At 42.8% G+C, this 23,792-nt stretch overlaps 1 protein-coding gene across 2 annotated transcripts in view; it reads left to right on the top strand.

Moving 5' to 3' along the window:
* Positions 1-23,792, top strand: part of NPSR1 (neuropeptide S receptor 1) — a 98,647-nt gene that overhangs the window by 45,500 nt on the left and 29,355 nt on the right. For both annotated transcript variants that reach the window (XM_074573492.1, XM_074573493.1), the window contains one exon: positions 1,909-2,041. In XM_074573492.1, coding sequence (XP_074429593.1) covers positions 1,909-2,041 — 133 coding nt within the window. The remainder of the gene's footprint in view (positions 1-1,908; positions 2,042-23,792) is intronic.

The raw sequence follows: 23,792 nt of genomic DNA, 5'->3' as shown, positions 1-23,792 counted from the left end.
CAAAGGAGAGGCTGGTTCCCGCAAGTGGCTCCCCAGTAGAGGAGGAACCATGGCTGCTGGCTGGGAGGGAGCTAAGAGCTGAGGAGACACTAAAGCTCATGGCAGAGCAAGAAGTTCCTCGCCCCTGCTCCTTTCCTGCCGTTTCACCTTCCCTCCCCATGCTTACGGCTGAGCTGTTTTCTCTCTGCAGGCAGCAGGAGCCCTGGTTTCTGCACAGTCATGTGCAAGTCATGGGTTCTGGCAAAGTCATGGGTTAGTGGCTGCCAAATGCTTTTATATGAGTGGTCTCCCCTCCTTCTGCTCCATCATCATCCCAGTCATGCAAACATGGGTCTCCCCAACAGCCTCCTTCCCCCCACCTGCTCAGGACAGTGTCTTGGGCGCCACTTCTGTAGGGCCAGCAGCTGGGATCCCTCTTCAACTGCAGCCCTTATCTGTCTCCTCCATTTTCCATTAGCTCCCACATTAAGTGTTTGGTGTCAGGAACAGGAAGATCCCAAATGACTGTGTCGTCATAACCCAAAACTCATCCCAGTTGCTAGCAAGTGAATCCAGGCAACCACTGCATCCGAAGCACTGGAAAGCCACAAGAAGGCAAAGCAGGGGGTTGAAGGCTCTTCTGTATTTCATTCATACGGACTGTCTCCTCCTGAAACACCAAAGGCAGGGGTCTGCTCAGGAGCAGCAGGCTCTGTGAGCCTGAATGGAAATTGGATTTACCTTTATAACTACAAGTTCTGCAGAGCCATACATGTGGGTTTTTTCTCTCTTTGACTCTAATATTAATGCATATATTATTGTTGCTGGATACATTAGGAATTCTTTTCTCCTGAGGGTCCCTACTCTACACCTTTCAAACCTTACTGTTACTGTGAAAATTCCCCTCTCTTCTACTTGTCTTTGCAGAACAGCAGCAGAACCATCTTCCCTCATGCCACTACATGCAGCTTTACACAGGACAGGTTTTTTATAAGTGAGAATTTTGCAGAAATGCAGAATATTTTCTCCATCTGCCCCCATGATCACCAGACTCGGTGCATCTCAGGCATCAGAGCTGGCTGGCTGCTATGGAGAAAACATAAACTTCACACTCACACGTGGCGAGGGGAAATCTACAGAGCGGTCACTGAAAAATAACTGTCCTGCATCTAGAGAGGACCAAATGGGTTTTGGTAGGTTGAAAGGAGGGACAAGATTGGGCAGGCACTCACAAAACAAACAAACATGGATACATACACCCTTGTTCTTGCAGCCAGACGATCCTGATGCTTTGAGAGAGCGAATAATGTTTTTTCTCACTTTCTTTTCTTGGTACACACTACCACTAGGGGACGTTTTGTCATCGCGTATCACTCGCTACACAATTTTCCTTTTCCTTACAGTGGGTCAGGCTTTCTTTTCAATCTTGGTGCACATCTAGATCATGGAGCGGATGTCTGAATTTCACAGGGCTTGTGGATGACCCAGGCTGACTGGAGCTGGGAAGGAGAGAAGTATTTATTTCCCCCGTTTCTCCAAAGGAGCCCATCTATCAATATTCCTTGCAAAGTGAGGCAGCTGGTTATTTCACAGCTTGCTGGAGCAACACGAGAAAACTGAGGGCTGCCTCTCATTTCAGTGTTAAGTGCCAAACACAGACACTGCTAGTGGTTTTGTGAGGATAGAAGCGATATACAGCCACTGCAAATCAAACTGGAATGAACATCACCAGCAGCGATGCATGTTAAGTATTTTCTGAAAGAACAAGAATATCTTTTAGACTACATAATTAGAAATCGATTGGCAAAACTCGCATTTCATTCCTTTTTTCCATTCTCATCTCATTTGTCCGAGGATAACTGACTGGTTTAACCCAAGTCACTACCCACCCACCTACCGATGTGCTTTTTTCCCTTCTCTCCAATGCAGACAGAGCAGCTTGTGACTCTTTGGATTCTTTTTATTGTCACAATTGTTGGAAATGCCATCGTGCTCTTCTCTACCTGGAGGAGGAAGAGGAAATCTCGAATGACCTTCTTTGTTACGCAGTTGGCAATCACAGGTAGTGTACGGGAGGGGAAAGGGCATCTGAGCTGCACAGGAATCACAAAATGACAAATAAGAAAATGCTAGTTGAGTGGTGAAGAATTCACTTGCCACCTAATGTCCAGCTGCAGCTTGACATAAGACAGATGTATGGTTTATCTTAGGGCTCGAATCTAAAAAAATGTTGCTAGATGTAGTAGTGTCTGTGTCGGATGCAGCAGCTGCAACTCATTGATTTCACTGAATCTTGTCTTCCAGTCTGAACTTGCACCCACATTTCTCAGAAGTTGTGTCCCCAGCTGTTGTCATGGAACTGTTTAAACTAAATAGTTTAAGATGAATCTCTTGCGTTTTTCGGCTAAACCCCTTTCTAAAGTACTTCATAACAGTATTGCTCCATCAATTGCACTTTTGCATGGAAGAGTGAGAATAACTTCATGTTGTCTGGTTTAACCAAGTAAAAGAAATATAAAAATGTAAATGTGGAGAGGAATGCATTTAGCTAATTTTTTTGAATAGGAAAAAGGATGCCGATCCAAGAACTTTATAGTTTTTAAACAAAAGGAAAAATGTACAGAAACCTGGTTTGTAAAATGTCAATGTCAGCAACTAGGAAAAGAAAGAGGAGCATAAGCAGCACATTGTTTCTCTGTGTCCCTGAATGGATGAAATTTCTGGGGTTTTAAGTTTCCCAAGGGAAAATATGTGCTGTTTCTATAACAGTATCCTGCTACTAATCCCTGCTTACAAGACAGCTGTGTTGTATTGTTTGCCTATATAGGATATGTTTATATGCTTTCTGTTGCTTTTTTTTGGTAAAATATGGTAGGAATTACAGCACTTTTCCACTAAAGACCTATTTAATATGTGATTTCCCAGCAGTACCTCATCCCCTTTGATATCTGTTGTAACTCTGTTTAAACTGGAAAAGCAAAGGACTACGCTTCCCAATTTTCAACATGCATTCTTTGCAAGTAAATGAACTCCTGCTCATGGTCTCAACCATGTCTGCCCAGGAGCTTCTCACATTTGAAGAGCTGTTCTCAGCTGAAACAGTTAGACCAAGGTGTGTAAAGTGATGCAACGGGACTGGCCTCTAATTAACTACAGGTGATGTACAAATTATTGCAAGGTGAGGAGGTGAAGAGTTGCAGTGAATCCTCTTCTGAAGTGCTGAGTGCTGGTTTTCCTTTTCGCCTGCAAGTCATCTGTAATAAACGGTTTCTCTTCTTATCTTGGTCATGACTTTCATGTCACTTCCTCCGTGTACCAGCGGTATTTTCCATCAGGTAAGGCGTGTTGCTACAGCCTCACAGCACAGTTTGGAAGCATCAGTCACAGATCAAGCATTACAGTGTCCACGGAAGTTCCAAAATAGCCAGTCTCAGCTCAAGGAACTCCCAATCCCAGATGAATATACAGAAGATTTTAAAAGATAGGCAACCAAGCAGTAGTATGGGCAAAGAGCACAAGAGCAACTGAAGCCCCAGATGGACACTGTCCATTTTCTACCTACCGTCATCAATGAGCAGAGTACTGGGACAACCGTCATGAGAAGGGCTTTGGAAGAGAGGAGGGTGGAAAATGACCCTATGTGTCCATTTGGCACAGAGGGCACAAGGGCTGGGCTTGCTGCCAGAGCAAAGGCACAGGTAATACATACACCAGCATGGTAATAGAAGATGCGTTCTAATGGGAAGAGGTCAACTAAATAGCAAAAGGGCTTGTCCTAGTAAGAAAACAAATGTACTTACTGCAACAGAGAAGGAACCAGCATAAGGACACAGGTGCCCAGGTCACAGGAATAAAGCAAGAAACAGACAGAAATGTCTGGACCAGGATAACCCAGGAGAATGCTGGTCCACGTGAGGTGTACTAGGAGGAGGCTACTGCTGTTGCTGGGCTGGGTAAGGGCCTGGGAATTTTTGTGGGAATTTTGCAGTTCTGGACCCATAGGAAAGGCTGACTTTTTGGATTAGAAAGGAGGTGGATATAGAGCTATTCACTAGGGGTTCAAATATCATCTACATAAAGGGAAGGGAAGGCATTGCAAGTGAGTTTTGAGGGAGCTGGAATTATCAGTGGCAAATACAACAAAGCAAATATCCCATTAGACGTGGGCTGCAAATAGTGCTGTACAGCTGGCATTAAAATATCAACTGAGGTCCAAATGTTCCACTTGCTGATTCTTCTGACCTCTCTTCCCTAAAATTATCCCTGAATTTTAAAATTAGAGCTTCAAAGTGTCTAAGTTCAACAGCCTGTCCCGTTTCATATTGCAAAAATTCCCATAGAAAACTCACATCTGCAATATTAAAAGCAGTAACACCAGCCTGAACAGCAAAGCTCCTTTCAAGTAGTGTTGACTTCTTTTTTGTAATGCAGAAGTCAGAACTCTAATTTATCTTCCCGCATCAAGAGTTCCTGTCAGTATTTTGGCACAAAGAAATGACTTAATTCCTGAAATGGAGCCATTTCACATTCTTATCTTCAAAAATATTAATAAGAACAAAGCAAGCTGGCAACAGTCATCATTCTTTCACAACAAGTTATGAGATAGAAGCAGCACATTATGGAAACACTGGCTTGTCACATTGCTTTGACATGCCAGGCATATTTAAATCCTACCAACTAAAGCCTAATCTCCTGGCAAACAGTTTCTGCTTAGTCAATATTACTACTTCCATCTATTTTGGGATTCTTAAAATATTTATTATTTCTACCCCAGTAGCAGAGAGAAGAATAATGGATATAGCTTTATCAATGCAGGCATTTCAAAGCCATTTAAAAATTTTTTGTCTATTGATCTGTGGCTCAATAATTGAGTAGTGTCCTCAATTTGCACATCTTCCCACTAATGTAGTACCAAAATGAAATGAAAATATAGCCTTCGTGTTAGAATAAACAAGGTATTCAAAGCAAATTGTGCATAATACATGAATAGGAAATGAGCACTGTTGTTCTCCTTGACTCATTGCCAAGCCAGATGCAGAAGAGAAGTAACTAACTGATTGAAGCTTCTTTCAACACCGCCAGCATTCAGTGGTTCAACCCACTCGGCAAATTCGGAGATAAGACTAGTACTGCTCCCTTACTATGCCGTAATTCAACGTGGTGCTCGAGGCTGCAGGGATCTGTAGGAATGTGAGTAATCCCTTCAAGTTCGATGTGCTTAAAGATGTTGCTGAAGCCTGGATTCAGAATATTTCATATTAAATATATGCCTATACAATGCCTGTGTCAGCACCACATTTAAGTCTATGTTTAACTCTCAGTTCATGCATAAATCTCTTTGAAATTATCTGGGAATTAAGCACTAGGAAATCAGCTAAGAGTTAACAGCTGAGTTGAACAATAGTCCTAATCACTCAGCATCAGCTAATTTAACAAACAGGAGCATTACCATGTTTGCCTTTTGTTCAGTTTGCTTTTGGGTATATTCCTTTTTTTTTTGGTAGAAATATTTTTCTTAGAAACAAGCTCGTCTGTGAAGATTGAAACTAAAGCGAGGTTTCCTACAGATTTCTGTCTCCAAGGCAATTTAGTATCTCAGAAAGTGTAAGCTCTGAAGATTACCCTGTGAGGAGGGTATTTCTAACCACTTTTTCCCACATAGATTTCTTCTGGGTTTAGCACAAGTTATGCTCATGGCATAGCTACCTCTCCTGGCAGGAAAGCTCTCGCATCTCCCCCTGCCTGATGCCATGATTCCATTTCATATAACTTGCAGAGTCTCAGTGTCTTTAAGACCTTAGCCTCTGACTGAATTCACCGAGTGGTTCAAGAACAAAGAGTGGGGTCTGACAGACAGGCAAGTTCACAGGCACCGTATTAGGCTGGAAATTTTCAAGTGAAATACGGTTGTTTTCAGAAAAGATGGTTTGTCCACACATTTATATCCATTTAGATCACTTTACCCAGCTCTATCAAATGAAGGCCTCTTCATCTCAAAATGTAAAAGCAGCAGACATTAGCATATATAAAACATGATTATTTGAGTAGCCTTAGACAAGGAATGTAATTTTATTGAACAGTTGGTTCAATAAAAACCATTATTATTTGACCAATTCTAAAACCAATCAAGGAATACATTAAAAATATCTGCTAAAAAGTATTTTACTTCTCACTTTTCTTCATCTAATTTCAATTACTAGTGACAGAGGAACATATTTAAGTTCCTTTTAATGGGTGCATAATTTATGGAGGGTTTTTTCCTCCAAAATTAACATCTGAAAAATTTGAGCTGGAAATGTCATGACCATTAGCTCTGTGAGTTTCTCTTTCTATTCCAACATTTAGCAGAAACCAGAACCTTAAGAACAGTATTAGATTTTGTTCATTATTACGGGGTAGAATTACAAGTAAGCACTTTACTGCATGCCCAATTTTAAGCCTTAGGCTGATGGACTTGGTTGGAAATACATGCTCGCTTAGGTATTGCTGTGACTGTAATAAAGAGAGAAAATAAACGAATGTCAGCTAAATTCTATGGTAGCTTACATATAAACAAAAAAACCAAAAGACGACCAGTAGAAGTACTTAGCTACAGTCTATATTGTGATATAAATACCGAATCCTAAGGGATGATTTGAGAATGACATTAAAAAGACAAAGAGGTATTTTTAAAAGTGTCTCTTCATATTGTTGCCACCTTCTTCAGTTGCTGCCAGAAAGCTGGATCACAGGAAGGCTTGGTCCTTAAGCAACTGCACTCCTTTTATTTCGTGTTCAGTAAAATGCCAATGCACTGAAAACTTGCTAGGAGAGGGTTGTGTGAGCGGCTAGGTGGACTGGAACCCTGCTAAAGCAAGGAGTGTTTCTTTTCTGTGCTGCTTCTGTCCAGAGAGAGTATGACTGTGGGGCTAAAACCAATTAGGCTCCGCCACCGACTTCTGAGATGGCTTTAGTTAAGATGACCGAAGGCAGAGTCTGCCAATGAATCTGCTACTTAGATGCACTAAACACGTGCATCTGACTCCACTACTACAATGGCTAAACATGAACAAACACATTAGAGGTTGTCCTGCCTTTCTCCTTTTTCTTTTTCTGCCTACACCAAAATCACCATGGCACTGGCTGCTTTAATGGATTGTGCATGTCCTTCATTATTTTTCTTCCTTGTCTCTGTGACTTGAAGGAATGAAGATGACTTGTTACCCCCTCATCTGTACAAAAGCCTAATATAATAACACCATTACTAAAATTAAAACGTAGAACAATATTAACAGATAATTGTCTCTGTTCCAGCTTTTCGTCTGGAAAATGGTACTTGTAATATTTCCTCACTTCAGAGAAATCATACATACGAATTCATCAGTTTTACAAGTACCTTAGACATCACAGTGATTATGAGCATTGGAAGTTAATTGCATAGAGCCAATTAGCAGCTAACTCAGCAAGTCACCTTAATGGAGGTGGACTGTTGGCAGCCAAAGAGTCCATAGAGTTCCCAGTTATACTGGAAAACTTACACCTTGCCAGCTGGGTCTTGGCTGGAACTTGCCATCTGATTTACATGATTGCCTACTCAAGATGCAGAAACCTAATGAAGACTGCTGAACTGAAACAGAGTTTATTTCAACAGTTCCCAGAAATCTGTATCTTTTTCCTCTTTCCACACCTCTATTTTCTGCTAATTTGTGGGGGAAAAAATGAAGGCTGAGGAAAGGGGCAGAGGCGCTTGCTTTTTTTGGTTTTCTTTTGTGTGAAGGAAATGGTTCAACATCCTACCTGCAGAAAAAAAGACATGGAAGAAGTTACAATAGTACTGCACAATTCATTGATAAAATTGAAAGAATGATATCTGCATTTCTTGTCCTAAAAGCTCTTGAAACTGTAGTTAATGTATGGTAAGGAAACAGTCTCTGCTAATGGATCATCTGTTTTCTACACTACATGTTCCCATCACTACGGGAAAGGATATGTCAAAATTGGGAAGGGAGTGTGGCATTTGTTGGTATTCCCTCAGGCACAGACGCTGAAATTTACTGGAGTACCTGATTGCAGCTAAATTCCCCAATTTTGGAAGCAGTCTGATTCCCAAGCACCTCGCTGGAAGTCCAACAACTCCGCAAATCACCTGAGTGTACACACGGCTTGGAAAACAGGGGAAGAAATAGATTATATCCACCTTTCCTCTGCAGGCTAGGGAAAGAAACTATAGCATTTAGTATGACTGTTCATTTTGCATTCACAGAATAAATAAGAATCAATTTACCAAGAGCAAAAATGGTCGCTGGAGTAAACACAGCAATATTAACATTACTTATTCAGTGCATCCCATGAAACTATGTCTAGTTCTCTGGACTCAGAGTGAATAAGAAAATTCATTGCGTGGCCGCATTAGTTGCCTGGAGAAGCAGCAATCATTTTCCATCCTGATTCTGCCAAGAAGACTAGTTCAGTAACTGGAAAACAACATGGGACTTACTTTTAAGTTAGGTTTGTATTAGTGTACCCCCCAAAAACTGAGGCGTAATGCAGGATAAGATAAATGTGGTCACTGCCTGCAATATCCTGTGGCAGCACGTGGCAAACCAGATTTGACATCCATTGCCATTTCTGGCAATTTAATACCACACAACAGAAGATCAAATTCTCCTTTGAACTTCAACTCAGATTTGAAGATGAGTCATAGAGCCCTAGATCCTAATAAGTAATTTGGACACTGACGCTATACAATTCCAGTTTGATAGTATGAATCATGTTTTACTATACTCTTAGATTTCTTATGTGAACAGCCAGGAATGTTTCTGTATGTCTATATATAATCATTCTTATCTGCATATATGGTTAGTCAACCCAAGACTCAATCTTTCCTGAGGAAAATAGAAAATATCCAATACATGCATCCCACTTAAAATGCATTTTCTCCGAAACCAAGCCTGAAGTAGATGGGCTAAAAAGTGGAATATCCTCCGAAGTTAGGCAAGGAAACCAAGAGTGAGCGTTAGCATCAAAACTGAGTGACAGAAAGAAGCTTTATGCAAATGAGGAGACATAGTCTCTTCTGGGGTACCAGGACCTCTATTTCACAGTGTCTGTCATACAGCCAAAGGAAAACGAACATGGAAAATGAAGTAGATTTCATATTTTAGAGGTGAAATCATGAAGCGAGAGGTCTGACATAGAGAACTTGGCATCCTGAAAATACTCCAATCCCCAGAATCACAGAATCTTCATGGTTGGAAAGGACCCTTAAGATCATCGAGTCCAACCAAACAACCTACAATCTCTGCCACTAGAGCATGCCCTGAAGTGCCACATCTAGACGTTTCTTAAACACCTCTAGGGATGGTGACCCAACCACCTCCCTGGGCAGGCTGTTCCAGTGCCTGACCACTCTTTCAGTAAAGTAATTCTTCCTAATATCTAAGCTAAACCTCCCCTGACGCAACTTCAGACCATTTCCTCTGGTCCTGTCATTATTTACTTGGGAGAAGAGGCCAACACCCACCTCTCTACAACCCTCCAACCATTGTAGAGGGCAATGAGGTCTCCCCTCAATCTCCTCTTCTTCAAGCTAAACATACCCAGCTCCCTCAGCCTCTCCTCATATGACCTGGTCTCCAGACCCCTCACCAGCTTGGTAGCTCTCCTCTGGACACGCTCCAGCACTTCAATGTCCCTCTTGTACAGAGGGGCCCAGAACTGAACACAGTACTCAAGGTGAGGCCTCACCAGTGCCAAGTAGAGAGCCACGATCACTTCCCTGCTCCTGCTGGCCACGCTATTCCTGATACAAGCCAGAATGCTGTTGGCCTTCTTGGCCACCTGGGCACACTGCTGGCTCATCTTAAACTGGCCGTCCACCAGCACCCCCAGATCCTTCTCTGCCGGGCAGCTTTCCAGCCACTCTTCCCCAAGCCTATAGCGTTGCTTGGGGTTGTTGTGACCGAAATGCAGGACCTGGCACTTGGCCTTATTAAACCTCATACAGCTGGCCTTGGCCCATAGATCCAGCCTGTCCAGGTCCCTCTGTAGATCCTTCCTACCCTCAAGCAGGTTGACGCTCTCACCTAGTTTGGTGTCATCTGCAAACTTACCGAGGGTGCACTCAATCCCCTCATCCAGATCATCGATAAAGATATTAAACAAAACTGGCCCCAAAACTGAGCCCTGAGGGACACCACTGGTGACTGGCCGCCAAGAGGATTTCACCCCATTAGTCACAACTCTCTGGACACGGCCATCCAGCCAGTTTTTAACCCAGCGAAGAGTACACTTGCCTATGCCATGATTCGCCAGGTTCTCCAGGAGAATGCTGTGGGGGACGGTGTCAAAGGCCTTACCAAAGTCCAGACAGACGGCTTCCACAGCCTTCCCCACATCCAGAAGGCACGTCACATGGTCATAGAAAGAGATCAGGTTGGTTAAGCACGACCTCCCCTTCCTAAACCCATGCTGGCTGGCCCTGATCCCTTGGCTGCCCTGTAGTTGCCGTGAGAGCTCACTCAAGATGATCCTCTCCATGATCTTTCCTGGTACCGAGGTCAGGCTGACAGGCCTGTAGTTCCCCGGATCCTCCTTACGACCCTTCTTGTAGATGGGCGTCACATTAGCCAGTCATCTGGCACCTGCCCTGTTGACCAGGATTGTTGATAAATGATGGAGAGAGGCTTGGTGAGCTCTCCCGCCAGCTCCCTGAGTACTCTTGGGTGAATCCCATCCGGCCCCATAGACTTATGTACATCTAGGTGCAGAAGCAGATCATTGACTACTTCCTCCTGGATTATGGGTGGGTTGCTCTGCTCTCCATCCTTATCTTCCAGCTCAGGAGGCTGAGCACCCTGGGAATAGCTGGTCTGACTATTGAAGATGGAGGCAAAGAAGGCATTAAGTATCTCAGGCTTCTCCTTGTCATTGGTTGCAACTTTCCCCCCAGCATCCAGTAGGGGATGGAGATTCTCCCTGGCTTTCTTTTTGTTGAGGTATTTATAAAAGCTTTTTTTGTTGTCCTTAATGTTAGTGGCCAAGTTGAGCTCCAGCTGGGCTTTTGCCTTCCTGATTTTCTCTCTCTATAACCTAACGAGATCTCTGTACTCCTCCTGAGTTGCCTGTCCCTTCTTCCAAAGGTGGTAAACCCTGCTTTTCTTCCTAAGTCCCATGCAAAGTTCCTTATTCATCCAGACTGGCCTTTTTCCCCGCCTTTTAGACTTGCGACACTTGGGGACAGCCTGCTCCTGGGCCTTTAAGATTTCCTTCTTGAAGAGCGTCCAGCCTTCCTGGACCCCTTTGCCCTTCAGGACTGTCTCCCAAGGGACTCTCTCAACCAGTGTCCTGAACAAGTCAAAGTCCGCCCTCCGAAAGTCCAAGGTGGAGGTTTTGCTAACCCCCCTCCTCACATCTCTACAAATTGAAAACTTGACCATTTCATGATCACTAAACCCAAGACGACCTCCGACCACCACATCTCCCACTAGTCCTTCTCTGTTTGTGAGCAGTAGGTCTAGCAAGGCACCTCCCCTGGTAGGCTCACCTACCAGTTGTGTCAGGAAGTTATCTTCCATGCACTCGAGGAACCTCCTAGCCTGCCTGCTCTCTGCTGTGTTATATTTCCAGCAGATACCCGGCAGGTTGAAGTCCCCAAACAGAACAAGGGCTGGCGATTGCGAGACTTCAGCCAGCCGCTTATAGAATACTTCATCTGTCTCCTCATCCTGGCCAGGTGGTCTGTAGCATACTCCCAGCACAACATCTCCCTTATTTGCCTTCCCCTTCAACCTTACCCATAAACACTTGACTTTATCATCCCTGGAATCTAGCTCTATACAATCAAAACACTCCCAAATGTAGAGAGCCACACCCCCGCCTCTCCTTCCTTGCCTATCCCTTCTGAAGAGCTTATAGCCATTCATTGCAGCATTCCAGTCGTGACAGTCATCCCACCACATTTCCGTGATGGCAACTACATCATAGCTGTCCTGCTGCACAATGGCATCCAGCTCATCCCGTTTGTTGCCCATGCTACGTGCGTTCGTGTAGATGCACTTGAGCTGGGCTACCGATTTCACCCCCATCGTTGGCCCTTTATCCCTAAGCTCATTACTAGTGGGCCTGGTTTTATCCCCTTGCCCCTTCAATACTTGTTTAAAGCCCTGTCTGTGAGCCTTGCTAACTCTTGGCCTAATATCCTTTTCCCCTTTTGGGTTAGGGTTTTCCCATTCTTAGTGAGCAGGCCCGGTGTCCTGTAGATCAAACTATGATCACTGAACCCAAAGCCCTGCTCGTGGCACCAGTTTTGGAGCCAGGTGTTGATCCGTCCGATTTTCTTGTTTACCCATTTGTCAGTCCCCAAAGCTGGAAGGACAGAGGAGAATACAATTTGTGCTCCCAAACCCTTGACAAGCCGTCCCAAGGCCCTTAAATCTTTCTTCATTGGCCTCAGACTTCTACTCTCCAGCTCCTCACTGTCTGCCTGTAAGACCAAAAGAGGGTAATAATCTGAGGGTCATATCAGGCCAGGAAGCTTCCTGGCTATATCCTTAACACGGGCCCCAGGCAGGCAACAGACGTCCCTTTGGGAAGGGTCCGGCCTGCATATGGGACTCTCAGTTCCCCTCAGAATGGACCCCCCTATGGCTATTGCCCTCAACAGGGCAATTCCAGACTGGTACCATAGGAAGAACAGTGAAACTGGGACTCACAACAAACATCCAGTCTAATTACACGACTTGTGAGGTTTAATGTGAAAGAAACTGCTTTTGGTGCAAAATGAATTCTCCTTAAAAAGGTAAAGTTATGCTGCCACAAGACTGGGGCTCTGATGGTGGCCCTGGAGGACTGGCACTAATTATGTGGCAGCTGTATTGCCTTTGCCTTCTGTGCACGCAGGCAAGAGAACTGGAGTCAAGGAAGAATGCTAGGAAAGACAAAGAAACGGTGATGGAGCTGATCTCAATGCACTAGCCAGAGAGTTCTAGTCTAGAATATGGTACCCCAAAAAGCAGGCTGGTTAGTGCCCCACCAGGGAGCTCTTGTAGAGGCGGGGCACTCCAAGGGCGCAGAAATGAGCTGTAGGTTTACTGACAGCTACTTCTCCTGCTTTAGTTTCCAATTCCAAACTGAATTCCAAGTGTTTTTAACCAGCCTGGACCCAAAGTTGTGTACTCTATATTTTGCCTAATGCTCACGTATTTTTAGACACCTTCTTAAGGGGTCACTGGAAAGTCCAGGGCTGTACACAATATTCGTCTTTGCTGTGACCCTATCCGCTGTAGCTCACTGCAGTCAGAAACAGTAGCACTGGCACAAAAGCAAAAAAAGATGAAGTGCTGTATCTGTAACAGTAGAATGCAATGGCCCTCCCATTAGTGGAAATATAAAGATAATGAGCTCTCCAAATTTGCTACTGGAAGCAAGAATGGTCATCCACTTAAAAACCCTGTAATGACTGTTATTTATATAGCCTGCTTTAATCTTACAAATGCAGGAACAAGATGTCCATGATTCATGGTTTGTAATTAATGCAATCCCAACCCACTAGGCAGACATCCTTAAACCAGCGTATTTCAGCCTGCTGCCTCTGTGCAGTGGTCTTCAGATCCCTCACAGGTAGCACAAAACACTCTGCAGCATAGCTTGCTTGAGGTCCCCGCGGGCAAGGGGAACGCGCAGAAAAACCCCTCTTCTTTCCTATTTACTCAATGTACAGCATCTAAATACTGTACTAAATTGTGCCGGAAGGGGACGGTTTGCGTATTCATCATCCACAGGACCTTCAGAGTGGGATTTTCGAAGTGCCTAGTGATATAAACTGTATCCCCTCTGCAACTGCAAAACAGCAGACAGTCTCCCAGCTTGCAAATAGCTCCAGTAACAATTTCAGTCTAGGATATGGTGGTGTGGGTTGTTTTCACTCTGCACAGGACCACCTGGGACCCTGAAAATTTAGCAACAAAGATGAAATGCCCTCATTTCATCTGTATCTCAGTCACTCTAACACTCTCAAGCCAGAGAAATCTTTTTTAACTTTTATTTTGTGGAGCCATAACATATTTTCAGTAGTGGTCTGGATTCCTGTAGAAAGAATTGGAGTCTTTCCTTTTATAACCTTTAGGGACTTAATAGGCTTTAGACCACAAATCCCCCTGCTTCTAAAGCAGAGGAAAATCAGCTGCAGCACACCTATACAGATGCAATGCAATACACAATGATTATTCCTTTGTAGTGCACATGCATATTTAAAATCACAAGTAGGTACCAGACTTCTGTTCCTAAGTCACCCACGAGTGGCTTCAAATGCCATCCCTAAAGCCTGGGCCCCTGGTCGCTCCCACAATGGAAATCATTATATTAGTGGAACATCTTGTGCCAATCCTATCTTCCAAAATTCACCCCAGATCATACATTTTTGGACTAAGATGGAATTCAGTTGCTCTGTTTGCTTTTCCTGGGTAGTAAGTAATTTCTGAAAGGATTAAAAAATGACGAATGGACCTTCGGTGCCCTGTCTTTATACAAAGGCACCGTCTTCTCATTTCAACAGACACACGCAGCCTAAACTTAATTCCACTTCCCCACCTACAGATTTCTACATAGGAGATCCACATTTACCATTTCTATTATTTTAAAAAGAGCTGTCATTATTTCAGATCTTTGCATACAAATGCTTTCCCTGACTAGACATCCGTGTGACTAAAATGAAAGCCTTTCCTTTCAGACAGTTTTTGCTGGTAGCTTTTTTTCCCCATCTTTCACCTTCAATGCAATTTCTCTAACCCTGTGCCAAGACCCGCGCTGTGCAGCTAAATTACTGCTCCATCACAGCTCTGCTGATACCAGTAGGGCTGTGTGGACATTATAAAGGTTTGCTTGGCCAACTACAGCACTTTTGAGGGCTGCAAGGCAAAAATGCAATGTAGTCTGGGCACGTATACCAAAGTGACCCTGCAGTATTTGAAAGAAAGGGCAAAAAGAGCAACAAAATTCTAATCTCAGGAACTTTTCTAGTTAGCCTAATAAAATGTGAATTAGGCAAATTTCTTCAGACACCTGCTTTCTCTTGTAGCTAGGCGGTTGAGTACATTGGTGACAACCTGCGTTTGCAGGTCTTTGAGGCAAAGGGATTTTAATCCGTGACCTTCTTCACCTGAGGAAGTTACTGTTATTCGGAGCATTGAACCTTTTGCTTTGTACAGCATCATTGTCAGCGGGGAGGGTGGAGGGAAAATGCTGTGTTAGCTTCTTGCCATGAGTACAGAAGTAGGTCTAAAGAAAGCATAACTGCTCGACGTCAGTCCTGGGAAGCAGAATGGGGCATAACTGTCATAGAGATAATTGGATTAAATTTCACGACTGCATTCTTGGACACTGGTATTCATTTTAGGGATTATTCATGCCATCTATTTTAGGCACCTCACTTAGGTATGTAAGATACGAAGCCACTCTCCCTGTGCTCCATTTATAGCTGATAGAGGAAAACACTCTGAGCTGCCTTTAAGTTTCACTGACTTGTGCAGAAGGATTAAATTCCTAATTTAGATCTCTAAAGTTGACTGTATAAACCCCTCCAGTACTCGTACGTCACCAATTATGTCTGGATTACTATTCATCTTTGATAACTAAAAACCTAATCTTCCAAAGTTTCAATCAGACCTCAGAAGGCTCTGACTCAAAAACCACCTGCAAATACAGTTTTACAAAGAAGGTATTTCTCAGTACTTTTTTATTTATATATTTTTTAAGAGCAGCAAGGCATATCAACATGTTACCTGATGGAAAAATGCATGATTATTTCTTTTGTGCTCACCTCTGTTTCTAAACAGCCATCCTGAATTTGCCCAGACTTTTCTAGACTCTGCCCAAAAGACAGTTTATTCCAGTGGGGTCTGGAAAAAAAATATAGCTTAAATGACAAATGTTATTCCAAACTTGCGCAGTATCACTACAACCGCGTGATTAAACTTAAAGAAGAACCTTTGCAGTGCAGAAAACTGCCATGCCCCGTTGTGTTAGCAGAAAGAACAAGCTGAAATTACGGAAGGATGCAAAGTGGATATGGATGCATTTAAGCAGCTCATTCTGTTAATATACACAGACACACCAGAAAAGAAAAAAAAAAAGAAAAAAAGAGCTTTGTCAGTGTTAAACCGAGGTGGATAAACTCCATAGCCCAAACTTTGAAATCCAAAAGAAACTTGGAGGTAAGTTATATATTTCTCCACTCCTATTAAGTTAGGCAGGCAGTAACAAGACAGAGAAAAGGGTGAAGATTTGCTTGACAAGAACAAGAACAAGTATAATCAAAACAGGATGGAAATTACACCTGGACAAACCCCCAAACATTTAACTTCCAAGTCAGACTTTTTGTTACTTCTTAAGGAACAGGGATAAGAACACTGAAAAGCAGAAGTGGTTGGTTGATCACGCTGATTTCTTAGGCTGAGAGGTTACTGATAATGCACTGATAAAAGCAATTTTTCTTGCAAGATGTTTGTACTTTCATTGTAAACTAGCAAAAGAGAATGACAGAGAAAATATTACCCAAACATGCCAGAAGGCTGAAGACTAGAAGTGGGGAACAGTGGGTTTTCAGCACAAGGAAACAGTTTGTTTTGAAGCTGTAGGAACCTGAAGAAACATGACAAAAAGAGGAGGAATTTAACTATTTCCTAAAAAAAATAATTGTTTTAATATATTTTCAGCCTGGAGAAGAGAAGCCTTCGGTGAGACCTTCTAGCGCCCTTTCAGTACTTAAAGGGGCTTACAGAAAAGGTGGAGAGGGACTCTTTATCAGGCAACATAGTGACAGGACAAGGGGTAATGGTTTTAAAGTGAAAGAGGGTAGATTTGGATTAGATATTAGAAGAAATTCTCTACTCTGAGTGTGGTGAGACACTGGAACAGGTTGCCCAGAGAAGCTGTGGATGCCCCATCCCTGGAAGTGTTCAGGGCCAGGCTGGATGGGGCTTTGAGCAGCCTGGGCTAGTGGGAGGTGTCCCTGCCCATGGCAGGGGGGTTGGAACTAGATGATCTTTAAGGTTCCTGTCAACTCTAACCATTCTATGATTCTAAATCGGTATTTTATGTGTGTATAAATATTTTTATGAAGCCACATATGAACTGAAGAAGTGACAGCAAAATCAGATCCGAGCCACTGGATGAGCTAGGACAGCTTTTTATCTACTGTGTTTTCAGTACAACCTTAACTGTGGAGATAAGTAGCACACCTCTACATTTTAAGATGGTGTTGTTCTATGGAGGGATATTTTCTAGTCTTGAATGGAAGAACTGATTTCTATCCATTTTCACTTTCCAACTCACATTGGCAGGGAGAAAACCAGGAACTGATGCCACATGTGGGAGGGATGGAGAGCCTTCTTAGAAAAATGGCTTTCCCATGCTACAGAGATAGGGATTGTATAAACACTGGTTTTCTAGCGTGTTATGGGATTGCTGGAGTTATGGTTATATTATGACTAAGTACAGGAAAACAATTTAAGGTATATTAAATATGGTAATTCCCTACTGCTCCTTAGGAAATTGTCTCTCCAGTGATATCTGATAAGCCAACTGAAATACAAGAAATGTCATTTCTGCTCAGTCTTCTTTATTTTAATGAAATACAAAAAATATTTAAAAATCAAGAGAACGTTCTCTCTAAATTAAAGTCTTTTACTCAGGAACTGCAGGGCCATGGACCTTTGCTCATGGAAGTCAGTAGCAGATCCCTGCTAAAAGGGCTGGAGAGCAAAAGTTGCTTTTCCTGTCAGCCCTAGCATGAAATCCAGCATCACCACTTCTGAGGCCAGCTTCGTACATAACCCTGGCAAAGTCAGGGTCATTCAGTGTTTTGTTCATCTCTCTAAAAGGAGGATACCATGTCACCTCTTCCACCTTTCATTTACAGAATCAATTTAAATTTGGGTTCCTGGATTTCCCTGAGAGAAGCACATGAAGGCATAGCAAGCCCAACACATTTTAAATACTGGCCTTGTTAGATGGCACGGTCCATTTGGAGTAAGCCTCACGGTACTGGCTGCATGGGACCCATGAAGACTGTGCTACAGCACTGATTCTGATTCACTTGTCCAATATATACATTTCCAATCTCTGATGATCTTCTCTGATAAGTTTTTACAGCTCTGTGATACCCAAATTCCCTATGAAACAGCAACTAAATTTCTTTGCGTCAAAGAGTTATTAGTGGCAAATCTCATTGCTCTAAGTCAGAAACAGTCATGAAATTTTAATGCACAAAAGACAACACAGCGAAAAATACCCCACCCACGTGAAACCTTTGCTTTGCAAAGGTGTCTGATTTAATATTATTAAGTTTCAACCACATCAGTTGCACATTGACCTGGTTTCTCTCATAATGTTGTGCTGCAAAATCTTAGCTGTCTCATGCACTGAAGCTTCTTAAAAAAGAAATCAGTAGCGAGTCCTGTACCTTTGCAACCTGGCTATAAGTGAAGATTATCTCTTAGTCTCCCTGCATGGGTCAGCTAGCACTTGTGGCTTGGCAAGTTAACTGGAATAGCAGCCCCATCACCACAAACATGGTTTTCATCAAGTACTTGCCGAGTGCCCAGTTTACTTCCCATGCAGCAGGTAAACTAACAGGTTTTGTTCAAAATATGGCACCTTTTGCACGCTTCAGGTGTTTACCAAAAGCACTTTTTGTCTCTTCCACAGAAAAAACTTGTTCAAACGGAGGTTTTGACTTGCGTGAGCATGCTGCATCTCGGATGACATTGACCTCATTGTAGAGTGGGTGGGATGGAGGTTGTTGGCCATCTGCTGAGGCCTTGGAGCAAATGGGTGGATGATGGAAATCAGCATGAAAGTATTTTGCACTGTGTCTGGCGGGGAGTATGAGTGTATGCTACTTCAAGTATGGATTTTGTGTCAGCGATGACATTAAAACCATGTATTGCACCCTGAAGCTAGCTTACTGTAAGCGCATACCGTCTTCAAAAGCATGTAGCACAGAGCAGCCAGTGTGCTTAAATTCTGACTTCGGCTCACTGCCTACTACCTTCTTCTGGGTACGGTGAAAACATAAACTGCACCGTTGAAAATAACTTTTAAGTGCTCTTTCTGGGAGGAACACTCACTCTCCTATCTAGACCAAGCCTGTCAAATTATCAAATATCAACATTTCGAGCTGGCAGTGGAGGATGGGGAAGGAAGCAGTGGAGAGGAGGAAAAGGTGGCAGCACAGTTTACTCATTACGAAAGGGAAAGTGTATTTCACTAATACACCAAGAGGGAAAAATAATTTCCCTTTTGAGGGAAATCATATGCCAATAGAGAAATTGTTATTTTGGGTACAGATCTTGAGGTCAGCTGTAAAAATAAATAATATGTTGACAATATGGTACTGGCTAGATTGGTCTCTGCTGCCTGCGTGAAGGTCTTAGGTATTCCAACATATTCTGCAACCTTTATAACTGCGATTTACAGCAAGATTTCTCAGGCTACAAAACCTGAACCCTGTAGGCAGTATAAAGTTAATGCTTAGTTTACAGCAGAAATTGGCAAGATAGACGAAAGATTGAGAGAACTGCAGCAAACTTTACAGCTAACAAAATCTACACTGAGGGTAAAACGACACTGCAGCCAGGGCAGCTGCCATCATGGGAAGAGTCCCCAGTAAACTATGAGGTTTGGCAATACTCACTGAGCTGCTAAAGCAGCGGCAAGTATCGTGGCTCTCCTCTACCTGGGGAAAGCTGCAGACCACCTGCACAGGGTCTGGTTTTGAGAGAAAGCCCATCCTCAGATGAACTCCCAGTCCTTTAGGTAAAGGAATAAACTCACATGTCTGAACATTACATTCACAGAGATTGCTGAGCAAGGGATGACCTCAGGACAGGGGAAGACATCTGTTTAATGCATCCAGAAACCAAAGCAATATGCCACTTCCCCAGTGAACATCAAGGATGTCTTTAAAATAGCCCCATTATTATTTTACCAAGTGGAGCGCTCAGAGCACACGGGCACAGAAAGCCCTCTTTCCCTCTGTGGCCTTCACAGCTCTCCCAGAGCCCCAATTTTGGGGACAAACTCAGGTTAGAAGGTGAGCCAGAGCACCTTCGCAGGACGCGGCATCTCCCAAGGCTCCCACGGTTTGGGAGGAGGACACTCACTGGTACCAAGGAAATGCTTCAGCATGCTCTGAAAAGGATCCTTTTGTATCCAGGAAGAATATATGTGCCACCTGCCTGCCATCGCGCTCCCCGGCAAACAACGCTCAGAGGGAGAGTCAGAGCCAAATCAAGCCGGTGACTGACAGGAGACCACAAGCTGTCAGCTGGAAAGCAACGGTGCTAATGCCAGCAGAGCACATCTCGATATATTACAACGCATTAGAAGTATTAAAGCCCTTCAGCTTACGTAGTTTAGAAGCTATGAGCACAAAGGGCATTTACCTTTTAATAATGTTTTTATGAGCTGCCTGAGTGGTTTGCAAGCAGTTCAATATCCACTGCTGCATACCATTACTGCTGTATTTTCTAGAAGACTGCTTGGGAAACACAAAAAAGAAAATGACTGTGATCAAAGCGAAATTACAGTACACAATTGCATTTCTATGAACGCTCTGCGCAGCTAATACAAATAGACTGGAAAAATTGATTCAATGGGATCCATCAGAAAAACAAAGCAGTACTTCCAAAACCATACCCCTTACATGTACGCTTTTAAATAACCGTGCTTTACGTACGTGGCTTAAAATGTCAACATAAATATGAAAGGATCTGGAAAAGGAAATGGCTTGGAGTTCTTTTATCGGACCTCTTTGTGTGCAGATAATGTCGCAAACAAAATATTTTGCTCTTGCTCAGGACTAATTTGATCATCCTGAAACGTCACAAGCAAATGGACTACTTACTCTTGCAAGACAGTTTTATGCATTTTCAATTGTATTTCCAAATCCTTAAACACTCACTTGTCACTGTATCAAATACATTTTCAAATAAATTCTTTGGCAAGTTAGCATTGTTTTCGGCAAACAATGTTTCCACAATGCATTTTTTTATACTTCGCAGAAAATGTTCATGAAAGATAGTGATGTTATAAATTCATCAGATCTATTTCTCCTAGGAGGTTGCCAAAAATAATCACATCCCTTCTTGGTTCATCATTCATTGCTCCAGAAATGGAGAAAGACACTGGGATCTGTATGAAGCTTCTTTTACTTTTTTGATGTGAATTGTAAATAAGTACAAAAGTTCACATTCATTCATTATTTCGGAAGACATTCCAATTTCAGAAGAACTTTGCTAGGATGCTGACTTAGAGGATGTGGAAAAGGCGCAAGTAAATTGATTTTAGCTTTTTAATGAGAGTTGCTGTTTATACTCTACACTTATCAGTCTCACTGAATTACCTGCAGGGAAAATCCAAATTTCTGGATATTCATCTCAAAGATACCCAGACATTTTTGGTCAGGAAAAGAAGCCAGATATTTTGAAAAGGCTAATTTCCTTTATGTTTTTAGCATGCCATGATTTCAGTTTTGGGCTGGGATTGCAACCTTGACACAGCTGCAGGCTGGCTTAGCCCTCGAACCAAAAATCACAGCTTATCCACAGGCTGTTGACACTGGTGCGAAACTTTGACTCCGTTTTAGCAAAGCTCCACGCAGGTCTCAGGGGCTCTGCTTGCCCTTTTACCAGCATTAGGTTGACCTCTTTGGGACCACAGGGAAGAGGTGTCAGAGAGGTCTGACTTGCCACGTCAACAAATGTCTGAGGCACGAGGTCCATGCTGTGCCACAGCCCATGAACACAGTGTTGTGGGTGGCATAAGCACACCTTTTATTTATATTAGTAACATGCTTTGGGAAAACAGAGCAGCAGCATCTCTAATTCTGGCTAGTAAAATGTTGGTCCTGTTTGATGTATCTTTTCATAAATTACTCTCTTCAAAGCAAACTGGTTTTTGGACGAGGCAGAGTGCAAGAAAAACAGTTGGTTTTATATTCCTAGCACACTCGGCACACATAGTGTGGTACAGGGAAAAGGGAAGGGCAAGAGGTGAACTCGGGGTTTTCTTTGGGGCCCCAGAGCAAAAGGAGACATTAGGATGGATGATATTTTGATAACCTTTCCTGTGTCCCAGTGGTAGGCCTGAATATGCTTTGTAGATACGCTTGGCAGCCAGCAGACTGAACTATGTATTTTTCACATCGGCAGCAGTTGTCTTTTGCTGTGTCAATTTATGTCAATTTATAGGAAGGCTTAATTTTTGTTTTGACAGCTATAGGATTGTTCTGTGGTCCTGAAGGACTGATTATGGTTTTCCTACCTTCAGCCCGTTTCAGACATTCAAATCCTAATGACAGTTGTGCTATGTTTGGTTTTGTTTTTAATAAAAGGTGCTTGGCAGCCAAGCTGTATAATCCTTTGGGTCCAACATTTCAGCATTAAGGGGGGAAGTGGATTTCTTTCTGAATTGCTCGGGAAACATATTGCCTCTAAATTATACGGATTCCTGTTTGATTCCCCGCTGAAAGTACAGGCAGGATTGTCATCTGACAGAGAGGATGCTTATTTTACAGTTACTGTACGTGAGAGTCTGAGTTCTGTTGATAAATTAAGGTAGGTGTGCAGAGTTTTCTACCTGGCTTCTTCATATGCTGGCAGTAAATGTTGAGAGAGGATTGCACGAGCACGGTGCCGCCAGCAGTATGGCTATAATGACTCTGCTTTACTCAGAATCATCATTTAGGATCTCATTAGCTCCCGTTAAAAGACACGACTTTAAAGTTTTGACATTAGATGTACAAATACATCATTAACACCTTTTAGTCTAACATCTGTACCGCAGCATTTCTAGTTGCAATCGAATGGAAATTATGCTGGAAAGATCCTTTGCATGCCCTAAAAAGCACTGAAACAAAAAGCTACATTAAGAAGGCAGTGATTTTTTCTGTTCCCTTCTTGCATATTAAAGCAGTGATATTTATTTATTATCCTGAGTTAGATTGTCTTTGTGCCACCAAAAATAGAACACTTTTTCCCATCTTTCCAAAGGGCTGTAGGACAAAATACCCAGCATTTTCATGCTGTACTTCCTCACCTGCTGATCTGTACAACTCACATTCACGTGTTTTACAGGTTTTCTATGGAGAATCACTTCCTTTCATTCCATTGCCTAGCTGGTTACCAACTGCTTACAAAGGTTTAACAGGATTTATGGAATTCAGGTCAAAGATATCACATATGGCGCTACAGAGACTTGGCTATTCTAGTAAGACCAAATGCTCAGAGGTCCATTTTGGCCAAATTCAGCCCAATTATAGGACTGAGATCCAGACCATATGTAATGAAATCTTCAGCCTGTTCTGGCATTACAGTATATTTAATGGAAAGCAGCTCAGTTTACATCTGCATGGGCCAGGTTTTCCACATGACAATTTTACAAGGCAATTCTACAACAGATCTTACCAGTATGCTTTTGTTCATGCTGTCAGCAAATACCAGGGGAAACAAAGCAGGTACAAAAATGGGAGTGAACATTTTTTCTACGGTTCTGCAATTGCAAGCCTACAGTTGGACAAAAATTGAGCAGCAGCATGCAATATCACTGCCCGAGCATCACGGGAATCCGATTTACAATTTGCTGCAAGGGAGGAAAGAAGGCTTTATTCTTACCATTCCTACCTCGACTAAAGTATCTACATCAACCATACCTGAGACTACCAAGACAGGATTGTAAGAAGTGCAGGTATTAGGGGACTAAGAGGACCAGAATGCCTGAATTACACCAACAGAAATTATTCCCAGGATAGTCCACCTTTTTTAGATGAGAATAAT

This window comes from Larus michahellis, chromosome 2, assembly GCF_964199755.1.
Source record: "Larus michahellis chromosome 2, bLarMic1.1, whole genome shotgun sequence".
Lineage (NCBI taxonomy): Eukaryota > Metazoa > Chordata > Aves > Charadriiformes > Laridae > Larus > Larus michahellis.
This window is presented reverse-complemented; position numbering and strand designations above follow the sequence as displayed.